The 27933-nt window shown below is 30.5% G+C and overlaps 4 protein-coding genes across 4 annotated transcripts; 2 read left to right on the top strand and 2 right to left on the bottom strand.

Annotated features, from left to right (window-relative positions):
- Window positions 1-2910: 2910 nt before the first annotated feature.
- LOC129909682 (glutamate receptor ionotropic, delta-2-like) lies at window positions 2911-5882 on the top strand. The gene is made up of 3 exons (XM_055986756.1): window positions 2911-3194; window positions 4079-4388; window positions 4884-5882. The coding sequence occupies exons 1-3, from the start codon at window positions 2911-2913 to the stop codon at window positions 5880-5882; spliced, it is 1593 nt and encodes a 530-aa protein (XP_055842731.1).
- A 7723-nt stretch (window positions 5883-13605) lies between these two features.
- Window positions 13606-15382, bottom strand: LOC129909681 (uncharacterized). Its single transcript, XM_055986755.1, has 3 exons — window positions 15246-15382; window positions 14679-15186; window positions 13606-14619 (listed from the first exon to the last, which is right to left on the bottom strand). The coding sequence occupies exons 1-3, from the start codon at window positions 15380-15382 to the stop codon at window positions 13606-13608; spliced, it is 1659 nt and encodes a 552-aa protein (XP_055842730.1).
- A 5307-nt stretch (window positions 15383-20689) lies between these two features.
- On the top strand, window positions 20690-23377 carry LOC129909680 (uncharacterized). The gene is made up of 5 exons (XM_055986754.1): window positions 20690-20763; window positions 21400-21588; window positions 21649-22156; window positions 22216-23193; window positions 23342-23377. The coding sequence occupies exons 1-5, from the start codon at window positions 20690-20692 to the stop codon at window positions 23375-23377; spliced, it is 1785 nt and encodes a 594-aa protein (XP_055842729.1).
- A 1107-nt stretch (window positions 23378-24484) lies between these two features.
- LOC129909679 (uncharacterized) lies at window positions 24485-26437 on the bottom strand. Its single transcript, XM_055986753.1, has 2 exons — window positions 25598-26437; window positions 24485-25534 (listed from the first exon to the last, which is right to left on the bottom strand). Exons 1-2 carry the CDS (start codon window positions 26435-26437, stop codon window positions 24485-24487), a joined length of 1890 nt encoding a protein of 629 aa, XP_055842728.1.
- Between the last annotated feature and the right edge of the window lie 1496 nt (window positions 26438-27933).

The raw sequence follows: 27933 nt of genomic DNA, 5'->3' as shown, positions 1-27933 counted from the left end.
CAAACAATCTGAATATGGATGCTGTGTATAGAAAATTTATAAGCAAAGCAGAGTGAAAGTGACAAGAGATGCCAATAAAAATGAGTCAAGTGATCTTATTGTTTATATTATTGTGGTGGCGGTGGCGATGACGTCATGTTGTGAATAGTATTTTAAATTGTATATAAATGGTGCAGCTGCAATTTTACATTACTTAAAGTTAAGTGGAAAAAATGTTTATCTAAAGAAATTAGTTTTTTAATCTAAAAATAGAGAGGAAGCAGGATGGAACTGAAAAAAAGGTTCTGATAAATCAAACAATATACACTTGATCATTTCCACACATTTTCTTTTTGTTTTGTTTAAAGGGATATGGAGTTGAGAATTAAGAAAAATATGTATGTGGAATTATGAACTCTTATCGGGGAAAAGTTTTTTTTTTGTAAACAGAAAATTTGGACCAAAATAAACTTATTCGTGTGTGTTTTGAGTCGATTAAGGAAATTGATTAAAAATAGATAGGTAGGTATAATTTCGGAAAACAATAAAACACATGAAATGTATATTCCCTTCAATGTGTGATCAAAATAGCTTCTGAAATGTTAGAAATTTAAAATATTGTCGATATAAGATTATTAACCCTATTCTGCTATCCGATTCACGTAAATGTGTAAAATAAATAGGAAAAAGGAAGTCACAATGAAGGAGCACTACACCATTATTTGCAGGATCCAACTTAGACCATTTTCGGCCTATTTCTAACTTTATTTTATTACCAATGGAGACAAAAATGTCAAACTTGCATCAGTAGTTCCTGAGATATACCTATGGCTTCAAATATCACAAAAACTGTAACTGTCTGACTAGCTGACTTACTAACTCATTGACAGATCATAAAAGTCATGAGAGTACTTCCAGTTGTCATAGAAACTTGAAATTTTGCACAGCGATTGGTATTGTGAAATTTTCCACTCGGGCGCGTAGTAGCCGCCCATTTCTTCTTGATACTTTCAAAAAAACACAGAAACAATGTTTTACCGTTGAAAGATAGCAATTTTTGGATACTGTATAGAGGGGTTTTTGGAATTAATTTTTTGGTGGAAAAATAACGGTCCTGCCATATACCAATTTTTGAAATGTTTAATTTTCTCAAAAACGGCTCCTACGAATTTGATTCAAAAAATAGTTTTTATACAAGGTCTGATCTTTTCATTAAAAAAGTTGTTTTTTTTTTTTTTTCAAAAATCGTTAGCGGTACCTCCCAAAGAACCGTTTTTTAAATATCTGAATCTACCGTATTACTGGTTAAATTTCAACGGAATGTTTGTATGGAAAATCATTTATATCGCTTGAATATAAATCAAATTTTTCAAAATTAAAAATGTTTGATTTAAAAAAAAAAAATTAAAAATTTTTTGTTGAAAAATTAAATTTTCGAAAAAGGGATTAAAATTTTGGTTTAAGATGTTGATTAATAGTTGGTTCAAAATGGCATACCAACTTTATTTTTGAAAAATTAAAGTTTGTATTTGGTATATAATTAAAACAAAAACTAAAAATACGCTTTTATCATGCACTAAAAACTATAGAATAATTTAATTGCTTTATTGGAAATGGCTAGATCAAAAAGCTTTGGGCGTTTTGTTCAAACTTAAGACATAAAATACACGCAAAAAAAGTGCTCTACGCTTTTTGATATTATTTTTTATTTTTTAGTCTTTTCATGATTAAAAGTAGGTTCAATTCAACTTGGGTTGTATTAGCCTATACTTGGGTTTTATAAACCCTATTAAATGAAACGAGTTGCAAGCCATTGTAAAACACCTTGTCAAAAAGGAAATGAACAAAGACAACTTCAATCGTTTCATTTAATAGGGTTTATACCTTCCTTATATAATTCAAAATTCATAAGCTTAATTTTAGGTCGACTGAGATAGCAGTGTCCACTATAAATTACAATCTGAGATAGCAAACGTCACTGTAAATAACAGTCTAAGATCACTATAAATTACGGTCCGAGATAGCAGACTACTTAAGAACCTGGGATTCCACTTTTGGAGCCTAAGTCTTTTTCAAAAATGGAGGACATTCCTGACATTTTATAAACAAAGGGCATTATCTCCAAATAGATATGTTATGTTTAAAAGAATACGTAGATAAAATGATGCTTTACACAACAATACCTACAAATTTTTAATTATTGAAAAATAAAATTTCATAAATTCGCAAAAACTAATATAGCAGCTTGATTTCTCAACCCCAAAAATTATAGAAAAACACCCCTTTATTGCGTTCATCTCAAAATACGGAAAGACAGTACAACGTTAATCGGAAACAGGGACAACAATTTTTAAATTTACTCGTAAAAAATATATCATAAAAAAAAATGTATTGAAATAAAATATATATAAAAAAAAATTCATAGAAGTAGTTTTTAACGACATTCTTTGAAAGCGATTACCATGTTTATAGAGCACTAGCACAGAGTATATTAGTTCTTCTAGCCCATCACATGTAGGTACTCAGAAATTAAGGACAACTGTTTGCTCAGTGGATGTAATTAAACCACAACACCATACCATAACTTAGATGCAACTTTGTTATAATTTATTAGATTACATTTGTTTAAAAAAAGTGACTTAAAAACAACCGCAATTTGATTTGTTGAACATTATAGCCTAATGATTTAACAGATAAAGTAGAAAGGTTTCTTTTTTTTTTTTTCATTTTCGTGCTTCCTTTTTCCCATTAGCTACATATAATCGGAATTCATATAATATTTCTACATTGTCAACTACCTTCTTCGGTTATTACCTAACATAGTTAGTATTTTTATTTCATATTCTGTCAGAAATGCATTGGTATCAGCTGCTTAGAAGTTTATTTTTGCTAATATTTTTACTGCTTTTCATAAATGTGTTTATTTTAGAAATGGTTCTTGCTTCTATATCGAATTTCGAAAGTCATGAAAATCATAATAATGCCATTTTGACAATTGAATATATCACGCGAACTCTTGTGGTCGAACAAAAAAGAACTTTTACTTTTTCAACACAAGCTGAAAATCAAAAAATGCTCTCAATGTTTGGTGAAATAGTTGATAAAGTTTTAAAAAGAATTGATTATGCAGCAATACAAATTGATCAGAAAAATTATGATATGGTTGGAATTAGAGAATGTAACATCTTATTTGTGGATAGTTTCAATGCATTCAAGTGAGTAGAAGAAGTATTTAGCTTCCGTCAAATAAAGGATGTCTATTTTTTTTTGTTAAAAATATTATTTCAACCCCATTTGCTACTAGTAACTAATGCCATGATCCGACTTAAATATAACTCTGCTTAGAAGGTTTTTTCTTTCTAGCTATGTCTAGCCTACACGGAGAAAAAAGGGCACTTTAAAGCAATACGACCGACCGACTCACGTCCGCTTAAAATAAGTGGAATCCGTTTAAATTCTATTAAATTTAAGGTGAACTTTATTTCATTTTAATGTGAGTTTTTATCTTAAAAATGCGACAAAAAAATTTAAATTATCGTCAGTTTTTTTTAATTGAAAGGTTTCCACATAAAAATAAGATGAATTTCTGTTTAAATTAAGCGGATTTCTTTAAAATTTTTGCATTCAAGAAATAAAGAAGATTTGTCCGCTTAATTTAAGACGGAATTCATCTTGGCAAAAAACTATGTAGAAATTCGCTTAATTTAATGTAGAATCCGCTTTTTTTAAGGTGGTCTTTTTTCTCCGTGTAGTAATGGGTAACCTCATTAAGCTTTTGTTTAATGTGAGATTAAGCTGATAAAACGATTATACCTATTTTTTATAAAAATGAAAAAAAAAAAATGTAATAAATTCATATTTCTATTCAATCAAGGAACATCGATCCAGCCAAGAAGACTAGTACCTACGATTTTAATGAATATTATATAATCTTTTTGAAAGAAAAATCTAACGACCAAAGTTTAACTTATAAAGATCTCCTTCGAATTTTAACTTACTGTTGGAAAAACTACATCATCAATGTTAGCATTCTCGTTGAACATTCACCAGAAGTCACTCATCTTTACACTTACTTTCCATTCTCCAAACACAAATGTAGAAACACTGAACCCATTTTAATAAATCAATTTGAAAACGGTATTCCAACAAACGGAACTGATAATATTTTTCCGCCAAAGTTAAATACCCTTCAGGGATGTCCGCTGAAAGCTGTATTATGGGATCTTCCTCCATTTTTAAGAATCTTTCCCGATCGAGAGGGACTTGATAAGTTTATAGATTTTGAAGGTGTTCTTTTAAGGACCTTTGCTGAAAAGATGGATTTTTCTTTGGATTATATCATTCCGCTAAATGATGAATTTCGTGGGAAAAGGTTTCCAAATGGTACTACCAATGGAGCTATGAAGATGGTAAGAAAAATGTACATTCACAGAGAAAAAGATCACCTAAAATTAAGCGGATTTCTGCACGTTTTTTGTCAAGATGATTGCCGTCTCAAATCAGGCGGAAATCCACTTAATTAATGATGATTTTCATCTTAAATAAAGTGGATTTCCGCTTAATTTAAGACGGCAGTCATCTTTGAAAAAAAACATCCAGAAATCCGCTCAGTTTAAGATAAAAAACGTATTATTTTTATGATAATAAGATGATTTTCATCTTAATTTAAGTGGATTTCCGCTTAATTTAAGACACCAGTAATCTTGGAAAAAAAAAACAAGCAGAAATCCGCTTAGTTTAAGATGACAATCTTCTTATTTTTATGATAATAAGAAGATTTTCATCTTAATTTAAGTGGATTTCCGCTTAATTGAAATTGAGAAATCCGCTTAATTTTAGGTGTTTTTTTTCTTCGTGTTTCTGGTTAGTAAAAACAAACAGTCAGCTATTTTTCATTGTTTCAGTTACAAGATCGAACAGCAGATTTGAGTCTTGGAAGTTTCCGATACACTATGGAAAGAGCCGATATAATGACAGCTGCTTTGCCTTACTATCAAAACTGGCAAATCTTTGGGGTCCTCAAATACACTCGACCATATACGGCAATAGAAATACTAATTTTCCCATTCACCACATCAACATGGCTCAGTTTGATAACATTTGTTGTAGTTTTAATGTCTTTGGGACTCTTAGCAATGTCTTATTGCAAAATTGTGGAACGATTGTTTTTGGAATTCTCAGGAATTCAACTTGTCGAAAGTTTTTTTGGAGTTTCAATATCACATTTACCTCATGGAAATTTCCTACGATACTTGTTAATAATGTGGGCAATTTTTGCATTTGTAATACGAAGTGCTTATCAAAGCTTGCTTTTTAAACTTCTTCAATCAAAATTATATCAAAAACCACCGGAAACTTTACAAGAACTAGTAACTCAAGGTTATACACTTGTTTTAACTCAAGGCACATTCGAAACAGTTGTTAATATGCTAAAAATTGAGAATAAAAAAATTCGATATTTAATTAGAGATAATCCATCGGATTTAGCAATCTATGAATTTATCGAACGTACTCCTGGAAAATATGCTGGAGTATCACCAATTGATTTTTTAACATATTATGTCCAGGCCAATTCCAGACGAGATATTTTTCATATTCTTCGTGAGAAAGTTTCTGCTCAACATAATACTATGTATTTTTCAAAACACTCTTATTTGATTGAGAGGTTTAATAAAATATTGATGAATTTACGAGGTTGTGGTATGATTGATTTGTGGGCATCACAAAGTTGGGATACGTCTTATTTTGATCAACGGAATAAGGGTGGTTATGTGAAGGAACCATTGAAATTGTCACAACTCAGAGGAGCGTTCGATATTTATTTGGTATTAATATTTGTAGCTTTTGTAGTATTTCTACTTGAAATGATATTGAATAGAATAAAGTGTATCAAGAAAACTTGATAGTTTTTGAACTAATTTTAATTTATAATAATAAAAGATGGTATTTATTTTAAACAGATTTTTATAGTTATTTTTTTTGCTTAGATTTCTAATGTGTAAAAAGTGCCAACAGAAACTCTGCAGTTTTTCTACTCATTTCAAAAACTGAGAAAATTGAATGCATAAAAATAATATTTCAGATAAAGTTTTGATATCTATTCTCTTTGAGTTTGAAGATGAACTCAAGGCCCAAAGACGCGCGTCAGTTTTCAAAAGTGACGCGCGTCAGTTTTCAATAAGTGACGCGCGTCAGTTTTCAATAAGTGACGCGCCCCATTGCTATGTACGGCCTGTTGCTTAGTGTGACGTTGAAATCTCTGCACTTAACGCTTTAAATTTATGTATTTTATTTGAAATTCTGTTCTACCGTAATAGCTGCTAAACACTTCCTAAAAAACCAAAAGTTCATTGTCCATCATATACACACCCAAGTGTGTTATTCTAACTTTAAAGTTAATTTCTTTCGCTTTCATCGCACAAATTGATCCAACACAAATACACATACAACACTAGGTCAAGCAATTATGTCATAAAAGAACCTATTAGGTCACACCTCCTAGAGTCTAAATGTTGAACATCAAAACCAACATTTAGTGCTCGTATGATAACCCTTACATTAGCACACACTCTCAGCATACATCCATATACACAATTTGACCACATTCCCATATACCAAGCCAACAACTTGATGTCCTTGCATTAATCATAATTATAGTTCTCAGTTCTCATAGAGTTTGCTTCTAGCTAGGTTGGTGTATAGGTTTCTTCATTATTGAAGTAAACATCGTTTGTGTGTGTCCGAAGTCCGAGCCTCAACTCAACTAGACATGCAAATTTCGTAAGCGCCTCGGAATTCCTTCATCTTTATTTTCTTAAAGAAAAAAGAAAAACTGAATTTGTGTATCGTCCTCATGAGCAACCAGTGATGATGATTTTAGGACGAGAGAGTTCGGACTTTGAAAGTTAAACGTTTAAATGAAATTCCCTCGTCTTTTACCCGTTTGGTCCTCATGTATGGTATTTGCTTAAAGCTATTAATTGGCTCTCAAGTGAAATTCCTATATATGTATATTATGAACGTGACATACCTATCTAGACACAATACAACTATAAAGTTCCTTGTATGCTAGCGCATACGATGTAGAAACTCTCGTAACACATTAAACTTTCACATGAGTCCTTCAACATTTAGCCTCTGTCTCTATTTTGTCACACAACAGGAGCGATTTCAATAAAGTGGGAGCCCTGTTTTTACAAAATTGACAATTTAGTAAAGTAGTATACCTACACACTAAAGACAGCATTAAACTTTCACATGAAATGCTCTTTAACATTCAGGCTCTGTCTCTACTTCGTCACCAAAAGGACCGATTTCAATAAAGTGGGAACCCTGTTTTTAAAAAATTGATATTTTTTAAAAGTTCCATTCTCACTAAAGATAGCATTAAACTTTCACATGAAATGCAATTCAATACTAGCCTCTATCTCTATTTGTTCAATAACAGGACCGATTTCAATAAAGTGGGAACCCTGTTTTAACAAAAATGTCAATTTAATAAAGTCTCATTCACACTAGTGACAGCTTATGTGAGTAATTTTGTCAGAGCTTACCCATTTACTGTCATAATTGTGTTTAATGAGAAATAATGGGCTATAATTGCTGACAAAATTACTGACAAGTTGCTATTTTCTTTCTTTTGCTTTATATTTTTGTTTAATTCATTGTCATACTTTTTTTCATTCTTTCACAATTTCTTAGCATCATGGTATGCGTGATGCACCATCTTCTTCTTTGAGTCCAACAGCTCATTCTGTCAAAATGAGAAACTACAATAATTTAAAGATGAGCTAAGTCGTGATTTTGTAAATCATAGGTATATTTGTGACTGTGATTTTTAATTCACGGTGATTTTAAAGTGTGATTCAGGTCAAAACGTAAATTGTTTTGACCGGAATTCACGCGAAAATGCATTGGAAATTATTTTTAATCTGTGATTTTTCCCAATTATGATTGAAAAAAACCAAATCATATCCTAGAACGAACTTGTCCAAATGACATTTAGTGTAAATGCTTTATTTGTGCGAACTGTGAAGTAAAAAGTGAATACTCAAATCACTTTTAAGATAATCACAGGTTATCTATGAACTGTTCACAAGTAGTTATTGTGATTTGTTATTCACCAGGTTAAAAATCACAGGTTGTGATTTTTATTTTTCAGCGAGTTGGTAATACATTAATGGAAGAATCAATTGATTTTTTTTCCATTATTTGTCACATTAATGGCGCACAATTTTTCAAAACTTATTTCTCCTTGGCCTTGTTACAAGTCATTGTTGGCATCACTCTTAGATACATCCCTGTCATATGCTATATGTCACAAGTCACTATCATATTGTGTATTTAATTATTACTACTAATTTGGGGTAGACCAATGGGGTGGTGTGCGAGGTATAGTGTGGACACTGAAACCGATGGAATTACAACTTCTATATGTATAACAAGTAGGTACTCGTACTCGTATGGAACTTGTGCCAACGGCTTCGGACAAAAATCGTTCATTCGTAATGAACTTTTGACAGATGTACGTGTTGTTGATGTATTTTGTCGTAATTAAAACTGAAGTGTCCTTAATATAAGTCCCTAGAACTTACACACATACACATAAACGTACATAATATCGTATTTCAAAATAAACATAATATAGGGAAAACTCTTATTTTTGAAATAATGTTGTAATATTTTTGTTTGAAGAAAAATAACATATCCTTAGGTTATGAATCAGTCTGAAAATGTTTATTATTTTCTCTATTTACTTTTTCTACAGGATTAAATTTATATATGTAGATATCAAGGTACTGAAAGGATTTTTAATATGATGAAATGTAGCCACAAGAAGGTCAAGACATTATATGAAAAAAATCAATGCCTGATTTTGATGAAATTATTAAACTTTGAGCTTTAAGGTGCTTGTTCAATATGTTTTCAAACTGTTTTCGATTTTGGAAATTATGTGACTAAGATCTAAATAAATAAAAGTAAGATTTTGCTTGAAGTTGTCTACAGGAAAAAACTTTAACTTATTCGACTAGGTACTTTTCACTGAATTTTAACTAAAATTTTAAAAGAAATTATATCGCAAAGAAAAATGATAAATAAAATAGAAAATTAAACAAATATTTGTGATCCTGTAATAAATTATTACAAAAGATTAAGTTACAAACCCAACAAGTGTACGACAAAATTTTCAAGTGTGCCAGTTAAACACCCTAACCATAACCACACAAAACAAACAATATCGAAAAATACTGTTTCATTGTTATTTTTCTTTTAGACTCCGATCCGGAAGTGACTGAAGTGAAATGAATGTCACAACACTCACAACAACAATAACATTTCAATTTGACTCAATTATGCTGTCTCAAATGGAAATATGAAATTGTTTTTTTGTTTTGCTTGAAAATTGAGCAATGTTTAAAAATAGATTTTTATGGAATGGCATGAGCAAAACGATAACACGTTACGTTTATTTTTGGATAACTATTTAAAGTATTTTTAAAATAAATTATATGCACAACTCTGTCGCTTTAAGGTGCTTGTTCAATATGTTTTCAAACTGTTTTCGATTTTGGAAATTATGTCAATCCGATCTAAACAAATAAAACTAAGCTTTTGCTTAAAGTTGTCTACAGGAAAAAACTTTAACTTATTCGACTAGGTACTTTCCACTGAATTTTAACTAAAATTTTAAAAGAAATTATATCGCAAAGAAAAATGATAAATAAAATAGAAAATTAAACAAATATTTGTGATCCTGTAATAAATTATTACAAAAGATTAAGTTACAAACCCAACAAGTGTACGACAAAATTTTCAAGTGTGCCAGTTAAACACCCTAACCATAACCAAACCATACAAAAGAAACAATATCGAAAAATACTGCTTCATTGTTATTTGTCTTTTCAGACTCCGATCCGGAAGTGACTGAAGTGAAATGAATGTCACAACAACAATAACATTTCAATTTGACTCAATTATGCTGTCTCAAATGGAAATATGAAATTGTTTTTTTTTTTTTGTTTTGCTTGAAAAATTGAATAATGTTTAAAAATAGATTTTTATGTTGTGTATGTGGAATGGCATGAGCAAAACGATAACACTTTACGTTTGGATTTGGATAACTATTATTATATTAACGTATTTTAAAAATAAATTATATGCACAACTGGGTCGCATGAAGTTGGTCTTGTAGTTCAAAGTTATATTAGTTAATTATTCAAAATATTAAATTTCAACAATTCGAAATTTTAAACGGTAAGAGCCGAAATGTATAACATTTTTTTTTTTTTTAAACTTTCATCATTCTATTTTTTGAGAAAAAAACAAAAACGCAGTTTTATCGGGATCAGATAGGGCGGTTTAAAAAAAAAGTCATGAGTGCAATTCACACGTGGAAGAAGTGAAACCTTAAAAAAAATTTTTCTTGAAAAAAAAAAGAAAAAATCTACCTATTTTTTATTCTATCTCCTTTTAATACATGTTTTTTATTTGACAACCTATATTAATTTTATATTATCTGAAAGCTTATTGTTTCAGCTCAAAATATTTATATCGTCCATAGTACAGGAAAGATAGACTTTTTCGTGGAACGAAATATAGGACGGCTGAATTTTTCAAATCTGAAAGAGGGGTATTAGAAAAGCTTAAGTCCTGGTTTTCGGGACGCCAACCCCCTGGCGAAATCCGCCATTTTGGAAAACGCGAATCAGTCTATTTCTCCAAAACTATTTGTCCCAAAGAAAAGTTTATCAGATCAAAGTTCTTGGAAATTTAATTATCTTTTTCTTTGTGATACATTATTTTTCTGAGCGGCCAATAGTTTTGAGGTTATCTTGTTTTGATTTATTTTTTTTCGTTTTTTTAAAGATTTTATCATTCCCGGTATTAGTTACATATTTTTTTAAGCAGTACAAGATATAGACCATCAAATTTCCAATAAGTATATTTTTGAAAGTCATGCGATGTATGAGTCGAAAGTTATTAATCTGAAAACTATAGTCTAAGTACAGGAAAGTTAGTAAAAAAACAGTAATTTGATGAAACGAAATATAGGGAGGCTGATTTTTTCAAATCTGAAAGAAGGGTATTAGAAAAGCTTAAGTCCTGATTCTCGGGACGCCAACCATCTGGTGAAATCCGCCATTTTGAAAAACGTGAATTGGTCTATATCTGCTACACTATTGACTTCACCGTATAAGTTACCCAACCAAGTTGTAGGTAATAAAAATATCTTATCTTGTACATGCACTGTTTTTCAGCGAAAACAACACTTTTGAGGTTATGTTGTTTTAATTTTTATTTTTTCGGTTTTTTAATTTTTCTCAGACTCTATGATAGAAACATAATTTTTTAGCATCATAAAAGTTGGATGTTTGACTTAACACAAAATGTGTGTACCACAATATTCTAAGTTTTACCATTACCCACCTTAATAACTCCCTCTCATACCATATGTTTCTTGTTGTTACATTACCTACACGATTTAGCCTTTTTTCATACCTTATCCAAAAATATATTAGTATATTTTTTGAAAATATTGAAAAGGATTTCTCTTAAAATTATGTATCTTTGTTTTGAAAAGTCATATAAACTTCAAAAGTACACCAAATTAATAGAAATTTGATGTTCTACAACATTATTCATGCTAAAAAATTATGTTTCTATCACAGAGACTGAGAAAAATTTAAAAAAACCGAAAAATAAAAAATAAAACAACATAACCTTAAAAGTGTTGTTCTCGCAAAAAAAAAAAAACAGTTAATGCACAAGAAAAGATATTTATATTACCTACAACTTTGGTAAAGCAACTTATTCGGTCAAGTCAATAGTTTAGTAGATATAGACTAATTTGCGTTTTTCAAAATGGCGGATTTCGCCATGGGGTTGGCGTCTTGAGAACCAGGACTTAAGCTTTTCTAATAACCTTATTTCAGATTTGAACAAATCAGCCTCCCTATATTTCGTTTCACAAAATGCCTTTATTTACTAATTTTCCTGTCCTTAGACTATAGTTTTCAGATCAATAACTTTCGACTCATACATCGCAAGACTTTCAAAAATATACAGAATTATTGGAAATTTGATGGTGTATAACTTGTAATGTTTAAAAAATTATGTTACTACTGCCGGGAATGATAAAAACTAAAAAAAAACCGAAAAAAAAAATTAAAAAACAAGATAACCTCAAAACTATTGGCCGCTCAGAAAAATAATGTATCACAAAGAAAAAGATAATTATATTTCCAAAAACTTTGGTCCAATAAACATTTCTCTAGGACAAATAGTTTTGGAGATATAGACTGATTCGCGATTTCCAAAATGGCGGATTTCACCAGGGGGGTGGCGTTCCGAAAAATTCAGCCGTCCTATATTTCGTTCCACAATATGCCTGTTTTTTACTAGCTTTCCTGTACTACCATGTCTCTACAACATTTACAAAAAGAGCTTATTTTTTTCAAACCAAATCACTTTTCATCAAAAAAAGCAAAAAAAATCAATCTTTTTTCTCTTTTAACACCATTAAATATATTTTTTTAAATGACAATCTATAGTAAATTTTATATCATCTGAAAGGTTATTTCACCTTATATATGACGTATGAATCATATTTCTACCATGTCTAGAAAAAAAATAAAAAATTTTTAAAGCCAACTATGTCGAAATTTCAAGCTGAGATTACGGTACTTCCTACACTGGTCATCGTCAACAGATCTCCACAGGTGTTTGAGGTATTTTTCAAGTTTTTCAATTTAAGATTGTGTAACTTGTAGAGCTCGTACAGTTAATATATATCAAGATATATCGAATGAAAGGTTATGTTATCTATCAGCATGCGTATTAAAGTTAAATCAAATTTGTATGTGCACTAGATCAAAAGATGTAACGTGTGTAGAAAAAGATCATCTTTTTACCGTTATCTCATAATTTTTTAATATGAAATTAATTGAAATTTTGTACATTTATAGTTTATTTAATTACCTATCTACAAAACAAATTTCATTCATCTATCTATTAAAACAAAAAAGTTATAACAAGTTGAATGTTCGTGTCGCGTTTTCGTTTCATCTTGTTTCAAATCACTACGGTACTAAAAAAGTTTTCACTTAAAAAAAAATTGCAATACCTCGAAAATATTGCATGGGAGGTATGCGTTTTAGAAATTCACAATCGGGTCTTACGTACTTACTTATATTAAAAGTTGCTTGATTTATAATTTTTTTTAAAAAATCATAAAAGAATTTTTTGAAAAATTTAAAAATAAAAAGAAGTAAATTTGGTTAAATGTTGCAAAAACAATCTTTAAAATGATTCTGACCTCAGTTTTCTAAAAATTGATTTTACAAACAAAAAATACCTAACCTAATTTTAAAAATTTGAAAGAAATTTTAAAATGTTGTTTTCTTAATTTCAACATTAAAATTACTTAAACCTTTTCATGCAAAAGTTTTCATTGAAATCGGTAATGTCGCTCTACTAGCAGTTTTGCTTGTATAACGCTATACTTACCGTAAAGCTTTATGGAGGCGAAGTTGTTGGTCCCACATAACGCGTCTACCGGTTCACATAAAATCTTTTTTGATCACCTTAACAAAAAACAGAAAAAAATCAATAGTTTTTTAATTCATTTTATTCAAACAATTTTCTGATATATGCAAATTTCACTGAAATAAGTTCCACAACAAATATCAAAACCGAAACAATTAAACATGACGACAACAACCAAAAAACACCATCAAACTGATCCATTTTCAACGATACTTCACCTTTAGGTTCAAATGGATTCTTCTCTATCATATCATCGGCAAGATTCTTAGATGCCCAATATTCAATTAAACCAAAACTTCGAAAACTTTTCAACACTTCATCAAATCGAGCTGTTAGAAATGAATGTTTTGTAAAATACACAACAATTTGATGTGTAAACACTGATTCTTTTAAAATATGAAATACTCCATATTTCTTTGTTTTTGCAACATGATAGCTTACGAAATCTCTTGGCAGCGAAGATGCTAATTTCATTGAGGAATTTTCCAATATCGGATATGTATCTTGTTCGTTGATTTTCTTTACCAACAAACGTAAATTACCATTTCGAATAATTGGCAATTGTGATAGAGTATCATTGCTCGATGAACTGACTACAGCGACATAATTTTGTTCAGCTAATTCCTTCGATGTATCCGGTGGAAGTTTTGCTAAATTCGAACTCAAAAGATAATACACCAATCCTTGATAGGAATTCCTCAATACCAAAGCTGAAAACATCCAAAGAATCAATATGAATCTGGCGAAATTTCTTCTTGGTTCCGGAGTAATGGGGTAACCCAGCAATACCGTGAAAATATTGAAGACATTTCCTGATTTTCCAGAGCCAAAGACAAACATCAAAATGTTGGGTTGGTATTTTTCCAAGAAAATACTCAACATTATCGTGGATATAATAATGATCAGCATTAAATACCAAATGTAAATGTCAAATGGGTAAAGCATAATCTCAAATGATGTCCAAGGTTCAATATGAGTTTTCACAAAGAAAACCTGCACCGTTTGATAAAAACTGTAAGACGCAGTCAACACAACTGCCCTATCCAGTGTGTATCTGAAGCAGCCAGTACTGAAATGTGCTTGTTTTTCCTGTAACTGTTTAAAAAAAACTTCTTAGTTGAGAAATTTGACAGGTAGACAAAATTTAAGTTTACCATTTTTACAGCTCCTGTAACGGTTCCATTTGGAAATATCAATCCACGTCTTTCATCATTTTTCGGAGTATCAACTTTAATAGTAAAATTCATATTTCTTGCCACTTCTATAAGCATTTGACCTTCCAAACCAATAAACCTATCAATATTGGTTGACCCTTTTTTCCAGCTTACATAAGGCGGATTCCACCAAATAGCACCAATAAGTTCACATTGATGTAAATTACGACTTTTTGATGGGAAGATTTCTTTGAAAGTTAGACCGTCTATTTCAACGATAGAAGTTGAGAAACATTTCTTTTTGTTAAAGGGAAAGTAAGTGAAGATTCGAAGAATTCCCATTGAATCCATCAGCATTATGCTGACATTAACTATGTGATAACTCCAACAATAAGTAAATATACCCTCGAGGTCTTGTGATAGATTGTCAAATGTTAAAGGCTGATAAACTACCAAGTAGAACTCACTGAAGTCTTGATGTTTGGTTTTTACACCAGGGTTAATTCTTCTAGAATTAAAAAGAACAGAATTCTTCAAAAACCTTGAGACAATATGTCCTTATTTTACCTGAATGAACTTGCTGAATCCACATAAATTATATTGTAATAATCCCAAAGCTTGGAATTGTTATGGCCAAAGGTGTCAAGTTGAACCTTGACAAGTTCAATACTCTTCAACAATTGATCTGCAAAGTCATTGAACATATATCAAGCTTCAATAGTGTTAACGTCTGCTGAAATGGTTATAGAACTGGATCTTGATTGAAAATGGGTGCTAGAGATAAAACGAGCCATATCGGATAGCTCTTTATGACTCTGCCAAAAATCAAGTTCAATTTTGTAAGTTGAAGTAGGTGGAAATCCACAAAGACACAGAATTATAACTATTCTAGACAACATAACTTTATTGTCTGCGGTTGTTGACGTTACCCTTCTTGATATACTGTGTCATTTTATAGGCCTCAAAGGATTAAGCTATAATAGACCATCTGTCTAGAGAAATAATGGAAGAACCATGTTAACGATAGAACTAGACGTAGAAAACTGGCACTAATAGGTTGTAAAAGGGTTGTTAAAAGGTAATATAAATATTAACCAGAACTAAGGATATGAGTAATTATCAACTTCTTATTGCTGTGTCAATATTGTGCGTATTCATTTGTAGACTTAGCAGAGAACGGAAAAAAAATAGTTAATTTTATGAAACGGGAGAAATACATGCTATTGAGGTATTATGTGACGCAGAATGTTAATGACTTTATATTTTACTCCATTTCAGCTTTTAATGGATGGTTTTACCGGAACTACAATTGGATCCCAGTTTAATATAATTTTTTTTTTTATATTTTTGTTTATAAACTAAATACAACACCTTAAAAGCTTGATGAGTTAAGATAATTATAGATTTCAATGAAGACAGAGAGAGTTTTGACAAAGAGGAGTTCAAGAATGACTTAAAAGACACAGCACCGATAAAAATGAGACCTACCTACAACCTATATATATTGTTAATTTTAAATAATAAATGTGAATTAATTTTTTTTCCAAAACCCATTCCAGGAACTTGCTTATGACTATTCATAAAAAGCATAAAAAGCACAACAAATTAATACTCATTAACGTGTTTTTTTTGACTTAAATGATATGAAAGTATAAAAAACAACTTAAAAAACGAAGAAAATTGCGTTTGAAGCAAAATTGTGGAGAAACGGTTGTCCGCAGAAAAAAAGTTTTGAGACAAACTTAAACTGTAATAAATTCTTGATTGGTTGTAAAAAAATCTTTCAAATCAAACGTAGTTTGGCAAAGATAAGGCCAGTTAAAGGACAAGAGAGCAAAAATCATAAAAACCGTGGTAACTCGAAAACGGGACGAAAACGAGAAAATTACCTCTTCAGTTTTTTGACTTAAAATGACCTCAGGAATCTATGGTTTTCATTTGGAGCGGTGTCTGTGGGACACCCTGTATATCGATCATGTCTATTAGGCATCTAAAAAAGAGTTAGAATTTTTTAAACTCGATCAATTTTCATAGAAAAAAGCAAAAAAAAACATATAATTTTATGTTCTCACGCTATTGAATCAACTTTTTTTAGACAACCTATAAAAAATTTTATATCATGTATAATTTTACCTTTCATATGACGTTTCAATCTTATTTCTGCGATGCCTAGAAAAAAAGTTAGAATTTTTTAAAGCCAACCAGGTATTTCGCAAGTTTTTTAATTTAACATTGTGTAGCTTGTAGTGAATGTACAGTTATGTGTGATATATCAAATGAAAGGTAACGTCATCAGAATGCTCAATAAAGTATCAATAAATCAAATTTGTATTTGCTTTAGTTCAAAAGATAGAACCTGTTGAATAATAATATTTTACCGTTATCTCAAAATTGTGACTACAAAATTGATTGAAATTTTGCACAGATATAGTCCTGTCTATTACACGGTGTAACACTCAAAATATACGCGGGCGGAGACCTATCAGGTTTTGTAGAGCTAGTCGCACTGAATACGAAACGGTATTGGAAAATCCCCTAACACCCCCAAAATCTGGAGTTACGGGCAAAAAACGGTTTTTTGGACCTTCACCCATTGAAAAAATTCTAGCTTCTACAATTTTTTACCCATTTTTGATTTTTTTACAGTTTCTGATAGAAGATAAATATACCTTTTTAACAATGTATAAAACATGTAACTCGGTTAAACCACTTAGAATTTATAAGATGTCAAAGTTCAAAAATTCAATTTTTTTTGTCATTTGCCCAACTTCGGCATCAATTTAAAGTATATGTTTTCAAAACAACATGCTATTTAAAAAATATATTCTAAAACTATATCTATTTCCCAATTGATCGAGGTATTTTTTATGAAAATCACTTCAAAATTGGCTTAGAAAAAAAAAATTTTCGATTTCAACCCAGATACAGAAATTCGAACTTTTAGATATAGAACAAAAATGTTGTTTCGGCACGTAGTAGGATAAGTTGGGCGCCAGGATTTGATGAAGGGTTTTTGTAGAAGAGCTCAATACAAACATTTTTTTCTTTGGTGGGGGGGTCTATCTCCCCCCGTTTAGGTGGGAGGGGCATTTTTCTAAAAAAAATAATCAAAATAAAAAAAAATTATTAAAAAACAACGGCAACACTTACAGTAATAAATGATACCATTTCCAAAACGCAAAATTGTGCATTTGATTTTAATTTTTAAATCAATATAATATTACGAATAGTTTTTGAAATAATCGATTTCAAAGTTAAAAATAGGGGAAACAATTTTTTTAAAACTCATTTTATACTATTTTTGTCCAGACTGTGAATTTTAGTAAATAAATTACTTAGACAGAAAACTGCCTCAATTAATTCCTTATCGAACAGTGAAAACTATATGTTTCTATGTCTTCTAGTTTTTGAGAAAATTGAAAAATAAAAACAAATAAAAACAAAAAATATTTTGAAAAAAGAAAAATCTGATAAAATAATTTTTCAATTTTTCCAAAAACTAGAAGACATAGAAACATATAGTTTTCACGGTTCGATAAGGAATCAATTGAGGTAGTTTTCTGTGGGAGAAATTTTTTTTACTAAAATTCACAGTCTGGACAAAAATAGTACCTATAAAATGAATTTTAAAAAATTTTTTTTCCCCTATTTTCAACTTTGAAATCGATTATTTCAAAAACTATTCGTAATATTATATTGATTTAAAAATTAGAATCAAATGCACAATTTTGCCTTTTGGAAATGGTATCATTTATTACTGTAAGTGTTGCCGTTGTTTTTTAATAATTTTTTTTATTTTGATAATTTTTTTTTAGAAAAATGCCCCTCCCACCTAAACGGGGGGAGATAGACCCCCCTCCCAAAGAAAAAAATGTTTGTAATGAGCTCCTCTACAAAAACCCTTCATCAAATCCTGGCGCCCAACTTATCCTACTACGGGCCGAAACAACATTTTTGTTCTATACCTAAAAGTTCGAATTTCTGTATCTGGGTTGAAATCGAAATTTTTTTTTTTCTAAGCCAATTTTGAAGTGATTTTCATAAAAAATACCTCGATCAATTGGGAAATAGATATAGTTTTAGAATATATTTTTTAAATAGCATGTTGTTTTGAAAACATATACTTTAAATTGATGCCGAAGTTGGGCAAATGACAAAAAAAATTGAATTTTTGAACTTTGACATCTTATAAATTCTAAGTGGTTTAACCGAGTTACATGTTTTATACATTGTTAAAAAGGTTTATTTATCTTCTATCAGAAACTGTAAAAAAATCAAAAATTGGTAAAAAATTGTCGAAGCTAGAATTTTTTCAATGGGTGAAGGTCCAAAAAACCGTTTTTTGCCCGTAACTCCAGATTTTGGGGGTGTTAGGGGATTTTCAAATACCGTTTCATATTCAGTGCGACTAGCTCTACAAAACCTGATAGGTCTCTGCCCGCGTATATTTTAAAACCTCATTTTTGTAACACCGTGTTATCTATCTACAATATAAATTTCATTTATTTATCTGTTGAAGAAAAAAAGATAAAAATAAAAAAAAACGGTTAAAAAAGGTCAAAAAACTTGGGACAAAAAAACTCGTTTTTCCCGTTATTCGATCAAAAACCATTTTGAAATACCAATTTTTTGCACATGTATGCGCACAGTCATAGACTACATGTTCTATAAGCTTGAGATTTTTTGAATTCTACAAAAAATTTAAAAAAATTAAAACTCACCCAAAAATACCCCAAAATAAATAGGTGTTTTTCAAAAATTCATATTTCGAAACGCAGAGACTTGAAAAAAAATCCGTATCAAACCCCTAACTATTTTTTTATTATCTTTCGAATGACGTTTTTCAAATTGTCAAAAAAAAATTCTCCTACCTATAATCACTACTTTGTCAAAGGTCTACCTCATGTTTTAGTTTTAGGAAACCATTAATAGCTTGGTTTTGAAATTTTTTAGAATTTTTTCAATACCATTGTCAGTCTTGCAATACAACACAAGTGATGTAATTTGTTGGAATTACCATGGTTAGTTGAAAATACTAAAAAATACTGTAAAAGAAATCACCTCACCTCACACACTATTTTATATTTTTTGATAATTTTGAAAAAAATTTGGATAGATTATACTAAGCATGTAGCATTTCTAGGTGCAAGTTGCTCATATGGCAAACCAAAAAAATCAATGATTTTTACACTTGAAAATATAGGTAGGTATTTGACTTGTATTTTGTGGTTTTTAAGGTGAAATAAATAAAATCAACCTAAGCTTCTTACCAGGAATGTTATATGGACTACATTCAATTAAGTAAGAATTCTAATTCAAATTATTAACATTTGAGGCGCAATGCCCATACCAGTAGATTTACTTTTTCTAAATTATAAATTCAAAAAGGTCACTGTGGCGTATACATACTTTTTTGTGATGTGAATAAAAAATAATGCTTCTATAATTTTTAAACTAAGAGTTGGAAGCGAAAACAAAAAATGGGCTATCCTGAGATTTTTTCAAAAAATCACAACTTTTCCGGTTTCTGATATGAAAAAAAAAAACATTTTTATTGCATCTCTTCGAAAAAGTGGAATAAAGAAACAAAACTTTGGCTATTCTGGGCTAATGTTGGGCGATCAAACCAGGCAGGTTTGAAAAAAAAAAATTTACATTTGGGGGTGGTAACTTCAACATAAAAATATTAGAAAACAACGGCAACACCTACTCTTTAGCGATGATTTAAGAAAACGCTTACTTTGGTATGCCTTTACTCATGTTAATATTTATAAATCCCATAATACTTATGATAAAAACTTCATTAATGTCTTGATTTTTAGAAGAAATGCTATTCTTTGTACCTAAATTTAAAAAATGTTTATTTCTCTTTTAATTGCTCAGATATTAATTTTTAAATGAAATAATTTTTTTCTTACCCATGATAATTTTTGACTTTGGGGCCGATTTTCTTCGATAAATGTGTTATAAACATAGTGTTTTATAGATTTATTCTTATCAAGAAAACAATAATGAACACAAATGTTGTTCACAAGTTTGCCAGAAAACTTATAGATTTAATGATATTTGGAAAAACCTGCACCAGGTAAAAAATGTGTTTTTTTGCTTTAGTCAAAAATGGGTACGAATTAAAAATTTATTTTTGTAGTTTAAGTTTATTTTTTAAACCACCGACGAGTCGGTATATTAATTTGGCATCATATAAATATATCAAGTAAAAACGTTACCTTATATAGAATATAATAATAAACATTCTACGTCACATAATTCCTCGATAGCGTGTATCTACTCCCTTTCATAAAATTAGATTTCTCTTTCATTCCCAAGGTTAAAGTTGGAAGCGCGCACAATATTGAAATAACATATCAGTTGCCCATATTCATTTACCGATTTAAATGTATATGTGCCTAACAACTTTTACAACCAATTAGTCCTATTTTTCTATGTCAGCTTATTGTATTGATAACATGTTTCTTGCATTATTCGTATATTACTGGCTAAAGACTTTATAATGACACCACATGAAATTAGACAAAAAAAAAAGTTAACACGTCAACACAATCACAGACACTAAAGCTATGTTGTCTAGAGCAGTTATATTTTTGTACCTTTGCAGTCTTCGACCTGGTTTGACTTTTAATTTTGAACTTGATTTTCTGCAGAGCAATTCGGAACTATCTAACGTGGTCAATTTTATCTGTCGAACACATTTCAACAAAAGGAGTAGTTCCTTAACAATTTCAGCAGACGTCGAAACTGGTCAATCGTGGTATGTGTTCAACGACTTTGCGGATCAATTACTCAAGACTATTGAACTTCTCAAGGTTCAACTTGACACCTTTGGACATCATCATTCTCAACTTTGGGATTATTATAATATAATTTATGTGGATTCAGCAAGTTCATTTCGGTAAGATAAGGACATATTGTCTCAAGGTTTTTTTAAGAATTTTGTTCTTATTAATTCTAGGAGAATTAATCCTGGTGTAAAAACCAAACATCAAGACTTTAGTGAGTTTTATTTGGTAGTTTATCAGCCTTTGACATTGGAAAATCAATTCGAAGAAATCGAAGCTATTTTTGAATATTGCTGGAACTACTATATAGTTAATGTGAGCGTATTATTAGAAGATTCGATAGGAAAAGTTCGAATGTTTACATATTTTCCTTTTAACAATAAAAAATGCTTTTCAACTTCGGTCGTCGAAATAACAGGCTTAAAGTTTAAAGACATTTTTCCATCCAAAAGTTTTAATTTACATCAATGTGAACTTATTGCAGCCCTTTGGTTTGGCCCGCCTTATATCAGCTGGAAAGGAGCTCCGACCGAAATTAATACATTACTTGGTTTGGAAGGTCAATTGCTTATAGAAGTTGCAAGAAATATGAATTTTACGCTTAAAGTTGTAATACCTCAAAATGACGAACGACGTGGATTGATTTTTAAAAACGGAACTGTCACAGGAGCTATTAAAATGGTATAGAAATTCACTTTTAACTCATAAAATTCTTTAAGCTATTTTGTAAATATTTATAGCTGCAACAAAAAGAAGTTCATTTAAGTCTTGGCTGCTTCAGATATACCCTAGAAAGAGCAACTGTACTGACTGCCTCTTACAGTTTCTATCAGACACCTCAAGTCTTCTTTGTGAGAGCTCGAAGAGTGCCTTTTTCAGCATTTGAGATTATGACTTACCCATTTGATAATTACGTTTGGACTTTAATGCTCAGCATAATAATAACTGCTATTTTACTAAGTGTTTATCTAGGCAAATATCAACCCAAGAAACTATGGTTTATTTTTGGATATGGTGAAACGGCCAACATCTTTAATGTCATCTCGGCCTGGATGGGCCATCCAGTCGTTCCGCTTCCGAAAAAAACTTTCGCCCGATTCATATTGGCTCTTTGGATATTAACAGCTTTGGTATTGAGAAATGCCTATCAAGGATTGCTTTATAAAATATTAAATTCCAGTCTTTCCAAACTTCTACCGGACTTAGCAACGCAATTAGCTGAACAGGAATATGTTGTAGTTGTCAGTACTTCTAGCAATGACACACTCTCACAACTTCCAATTGTTCGAAATGGAAATTTACGTCTACTGGTAATGCAAATTAACGAATTGGATACATATCCTATTTTAGAAAATTCTACATCTAAATTAGCATCTTCTTTGCCAAGAGATTTTGTAAGCTATTATGTTCGTCAAACAAAGAAAAATGGAGTATTTCGTATTTTGAAAGAATCAATCTTTGCTCATCAGATTTGTGTGTATTTTACAAAACATTCGTTTCTAACAGTTCGATTCGATGAAGTGTTGAAAAGTTTTCGAAGTTTTGGTTTGATTGACTATTGGGCGTCAAAAAATCTTGCAAATGAAATGATTGCGAATGAAAAGGAAAAATCTAGAAAGGAAAAGTCATTGACCATGGAACAACTTGATGGTGCATTTGCTTTACTGTCGATGTGTTTGCTTATTGCAATGGTGGTTTTTATTGTTGAAATTATGTCCGTAAAATATATATTTTTCAAGAAATGGTTTAAATAAAAACATTAGGTAAAAAAAAGCAGTTAAATTTTCTTTTGTTATTAATTAACTGGATACAAATGACACTATGAGATCTCAATGTGAAGTGCTCTTCTTTTGTGTGATGATGCAGAAGATCGTTAAGGCCAAATCAGAACTTCAACAATAAGCTTGTAATACACTGAGGGAAAAAACTATTTAAAATCAACGAAAACCACTTTGATTCAACTATTTTTTGGAATGATTTTGCGTTGAAGACGAAAATTTTAAAATCAAAGTAGAACATCGTAAGTTTTAAGTGGTTTGTCGTTATAAAACATCCTTAAATTAAAGTTGCTTCAACTTTGAAAAAAAGCAAAAATTGGCAGCCGCTGGGGATCGAACATACAACTCTTGGGTTACTAGGCGAATGCTTTACTAACGTGCTATATCACTGTTGGAAATTAGGGTGATCATCAAATGCAACAAAAGCATAATTCCGACAAAAAAATAAAAAAATTTTTTAACGTTGTTCCAATTTTAATTTAAAGATTTTTCATATTGGTTTTGTAACAACTCTCGAATAAAAGCTATCAAGCTATCGATAGTTGTAAAATATTCATTCATTCGATAGTTTTTAATCATTCATTCATTTAGTTACTATTTTCATTCGATAGTTTTTTATTCGATAGTTTTTTCATTCGAATAGTTTTCTTAAACGATAATTTTTTTCTTTCGAATAATTTTTTTAAACGATAGTTTTTTCATTCAAATAGTTTTCTTAAACGTTAATTTTTTCATTCAAATAGTTTTCTTAAACGTTAGTTTTTTCATTCAAATAGTTTTTACGTAGGTATAATTAATTTGATAGATTTTTCATTCGAATAATAAATGAACTATTCTATAGTTCACATCATTCAGTTACTAACTATCGATAGTTCAAATTATTCGATAGTTCCCATCACTAGTCCCCACTCTCTTAGTCAAATTTTCATGGGACACCAAAATTGCTTCGAGTTAGAGGGATTAATATAACCTTTTTTCTCAATTTTCTTAAAATATAACGTCACTCTAAAAAAGTAGAAATACAAGACTAAATTTATATTTTATTTAATTAATTATTAAAATTTATTTTTATGTAAAAAGTTTAAAATTCTATTTTCCTTTTATTAAAAAACAAAGCAAAACCATTAGGCCTTAAAACTTGTAAAAATCACTCTAAAAACTATCGATTCCTTCCAAAACGATAATCACAAAAAAAACTCGTTACTTCACAAATTCTATTTATGACTTAGTTTTACAAACGTCTTTTCCTCAAAAATCTTCTCTTAATTCTTTTAAAAAACTTTCTATACTTTTTCATCAACTTAAACACAATTATTTCGCCCACAAAAACAAGCATTCCTAACGAAACTCCACAACAAAATATATCAACTGCTCCATAGACTTCCCAAAGTGTCATAACTTTAAACGGTGGTGTTTTAATTTTTTCATCTCTCTTATTCGTTGCAATAAATTCTCGTTCCCATTTTAATGTCAATCCAATGCTATAGTAATCTAAAATATATTTATTAAATGATAAATACAAAAACGAATCCCTTCTCAGATACATGCTGAGTTGTTGAGTAAAAAGATGTTCTTTGACAACATAAAATTCACTGATATCTTCAATATGATGTTTTTTGTAATATCCAAAATATTCATATGGAGTTAGAAAAGCAATTTTTTTATTAGTGGCTTCCTTGAGTAAAGGGAAATTTTCAACTTCTGTACCGTTCAGAAATTCTGAAGCAGCTTGAATCGATGGCAATTTGCCTAAAGCTTTGTACACTGTTGGTGTTAGAAAAATTTTGTAGTTCTCCTTCAAAATATCGTCAATGTTTTCAGGTGGCGCCAAGGAAATGTCCATTCTTATAAAATTAAACAAAGCTGACTGATATCCAGATCGAAGGACCAACCAAAGAATCATCCAGGTACAAAGAAGAAAACGGGCGAGATTCCTCTTCGGAGTTCTGTGTACTCCACCTCCAAGAGCCGTTAAGAACATATTGTACAATGCAACTCGATTCAATGATCCAAGAATGAAATCCTGAATTCGTTCTGTCAACCAAGTTGCACCAAAAGCTACAATTGCCCCAACTCCAAAATAAATTAACACATAAACCCACACAGTGGTAGTAAAAGGAAACAAAAGCTTAGCTAGTGGAGAAATTTTGCCTCTTCTTGAGCTCAGAATAATGTTGTAGTCACTTAAGTAGTATCCATTTGTCGCTTGGAAGTAGTCTTCATAAAATGTAGGCTTAAAATGCAATGCTCCAATCACAAAATCCACTCCATCCCAAAAAAGCTGCAAACAAATTTATTCCAATTGAAATCAAATTTGAAAAAATATTGAAAAACTTATTCACACCTCATCAAAAACCTTTCCAGTTTCTTCGAGAGTCCTTTCAATTTGAGTCTCATTCAACATTACAAAATTAACCGAAAAATTCATTTTCAATGCAATAAATTCCAAAAGTTTTCCCTCAATTCCATTATAAACCTGATTGTCTTTTTCATTATGTAAAATCGAAAAATAAGGTTGATGTTCCCAAGTGGCACAGACCAAAGAACAACCATGCAAATTGACCAATTTCAATGGAAACAAATCATCATTCTCCCACATTGAATCGGTGAATCTATTGCAAAGGACAGGTGCCACTACGGCACAAGATGTCTTTGTAAATGGAAAATAAGTGAACATCAAAGGAAAACCCGGTATAGGTTCAACAAGGACATTAACGTCGACAATACCAATATCCCAGAAATAGTCAAACATTTCCATCAGAATACTCTGAAAATGGCCATCGAATGTGTGCAAAACAATCAGGACATGCCCGACGATATTAAAATGCATATCAAAGATTTCTCGGAACAATTTGCTCATGGATGTAAATGAATCAACAGCGACGACCAAATAATGACGTTCAGTATCCGTTGGCAATTCTTCGCGATAACCAATTCGAACCGAGATAGTATCGAGTTTTCGCACCGTAAAATCAATGAGATCGTAGAAAAATTGAATTCGCCGTACATCATCTTCACAATTGATGTAAAAATTTAATATCGTTGTATGACTAACGTATGAGTTTTCAATTATAGCCACGATGGCTTGAGGTAGAGTAGTTGTTGTTCCCGTTTCCGAGGATATTTCGTTAATGAGAATACAAACAAAAATGTGGATGGCACAAACTAGGTTTTTTCGAGTCATATTGACTGTTTAAGGATTTACGTCCATCTGATGGGGGGACATTGTTTGTGTTTTAAAAATATTGATGTGGCATGTTTTTTGTTATGTGTATTGTGGCAAATGAAAAGGTTATAAGTAAATTGCTTACAACACGATAAGTAGACTTTCACTATAAAAGGATTTTAAATGGATGCCTGTTAGGTGAAGATGGATGAGGTTAATTAGTGGTTGAGGGCGTGAATTAAAAGGTTTATTTTATTCAATTTTCGAAGAAGTCCTTTGAGTTATATATACGATGGGGTTCTAATGCTGGATTCTGTTGAAATGGTGGCCTAGGTGCAATGTTTGTTTTAAGTCCGCCATATTGAACGGAAAGTTAAATTTAAAAAAACAGAAGAGATTCTATGAGGACACCTCTAGAGGCGCATTCTAACAGCGCGGAACATATTCAATTTTGTTTTTGCTTAGATATACGGCTTTCATAATCTTATTTTACATCATCTTCAGGGCACCCAGACTAAACCAGGCGAAACCCGTCGACTCTGTATAACTTATAAATTAAAAACTTTAAATATATTGTGGAACAAAAGAACAAGTACCTATTTTGTTTTATTTTATTTTTTAAGATGCAATTGTTCCATCAAGTTTCTTCTAAACGCCTTCTACTTTAAGCCAATAATAATAAAATTGAAAATGCGCTATTTTTGGTAAAGCCTGGTACGCAGTTCGAGATAAATTTTAGGTCCCATACAAATTATCGAAAAATTTTAGCCGAGCTAAAATGGATCCCATACAAATTATCGATAACTTGTAAGGGAATTTTATTTCCGCTAAAATTTAGCGCGAACAGCTTACCAGGCTTAAACATTTAAATGAGAAATTGTTTCAAGATGTCAAATATGCCTTTAACTCAATTTTTGAATTTTTGCGCCTTTTTGCTTTAAAGTATTTTTAATTACCGACGTTTGAAAAAAAAGATCATCAAAATCTAAGCTGTTCGGCCGGGTTCCCTAATATTGCCAATTTTTTAGCTTTAGTTACTCCACTATAGGTCTAGGTATAAGTTTTGAGAAAAAATAAAATAAATTGCACAACTGGGGTCGCACGTACTTGCTCTTATGCTTAAAGTAACTCTAATGTTCAAGCGTTTTATTCAAGAAATTTTAAATTTGATGTTTTGAAGATTTTTCATAAGTAGTGTAAAAAAAATCTGTTTTTATAATTAATAAAACACCGTTTTAAATGATCTTATACAAAAAACGAAGTATGCCATTTTATTTCTTGTATAAAAAGATATTTTTAGAAAAAAAATGAAAATCGTTGAAGTCGTTTTAAAAAAAAAAAATAATTTTTTATATATAAAAATTTTCCAACATTTTTCAAAAAAAAGTTGGTATGCCATTTTGAATAAATAATTAATTTACACAAAAAAAAAACGAAATTTCAAAATTTTTCGTCTACTCGTTTTCAAAAAATTGATTTTTCGAAAAAAAATTTTGAAATATTTTTTAAAAATC

This window comes from Episyrphus balteatus, chromosome 2 (assembly GCF_945859705.1).
Source record: "Episyrphus balteatus chromosome 2, idEpiBalt1.1, whole genome shotgun sequence".
Lineage (NCBI taxonomy): Eukaryota > Metazoa > Arthropoda > Insecta > Diptera > Syrphidae > Episyrphus > Episyrphus balteatus.
This window is presented reverse-complemented; position numbering and strand designations above follow the sequence as displayed.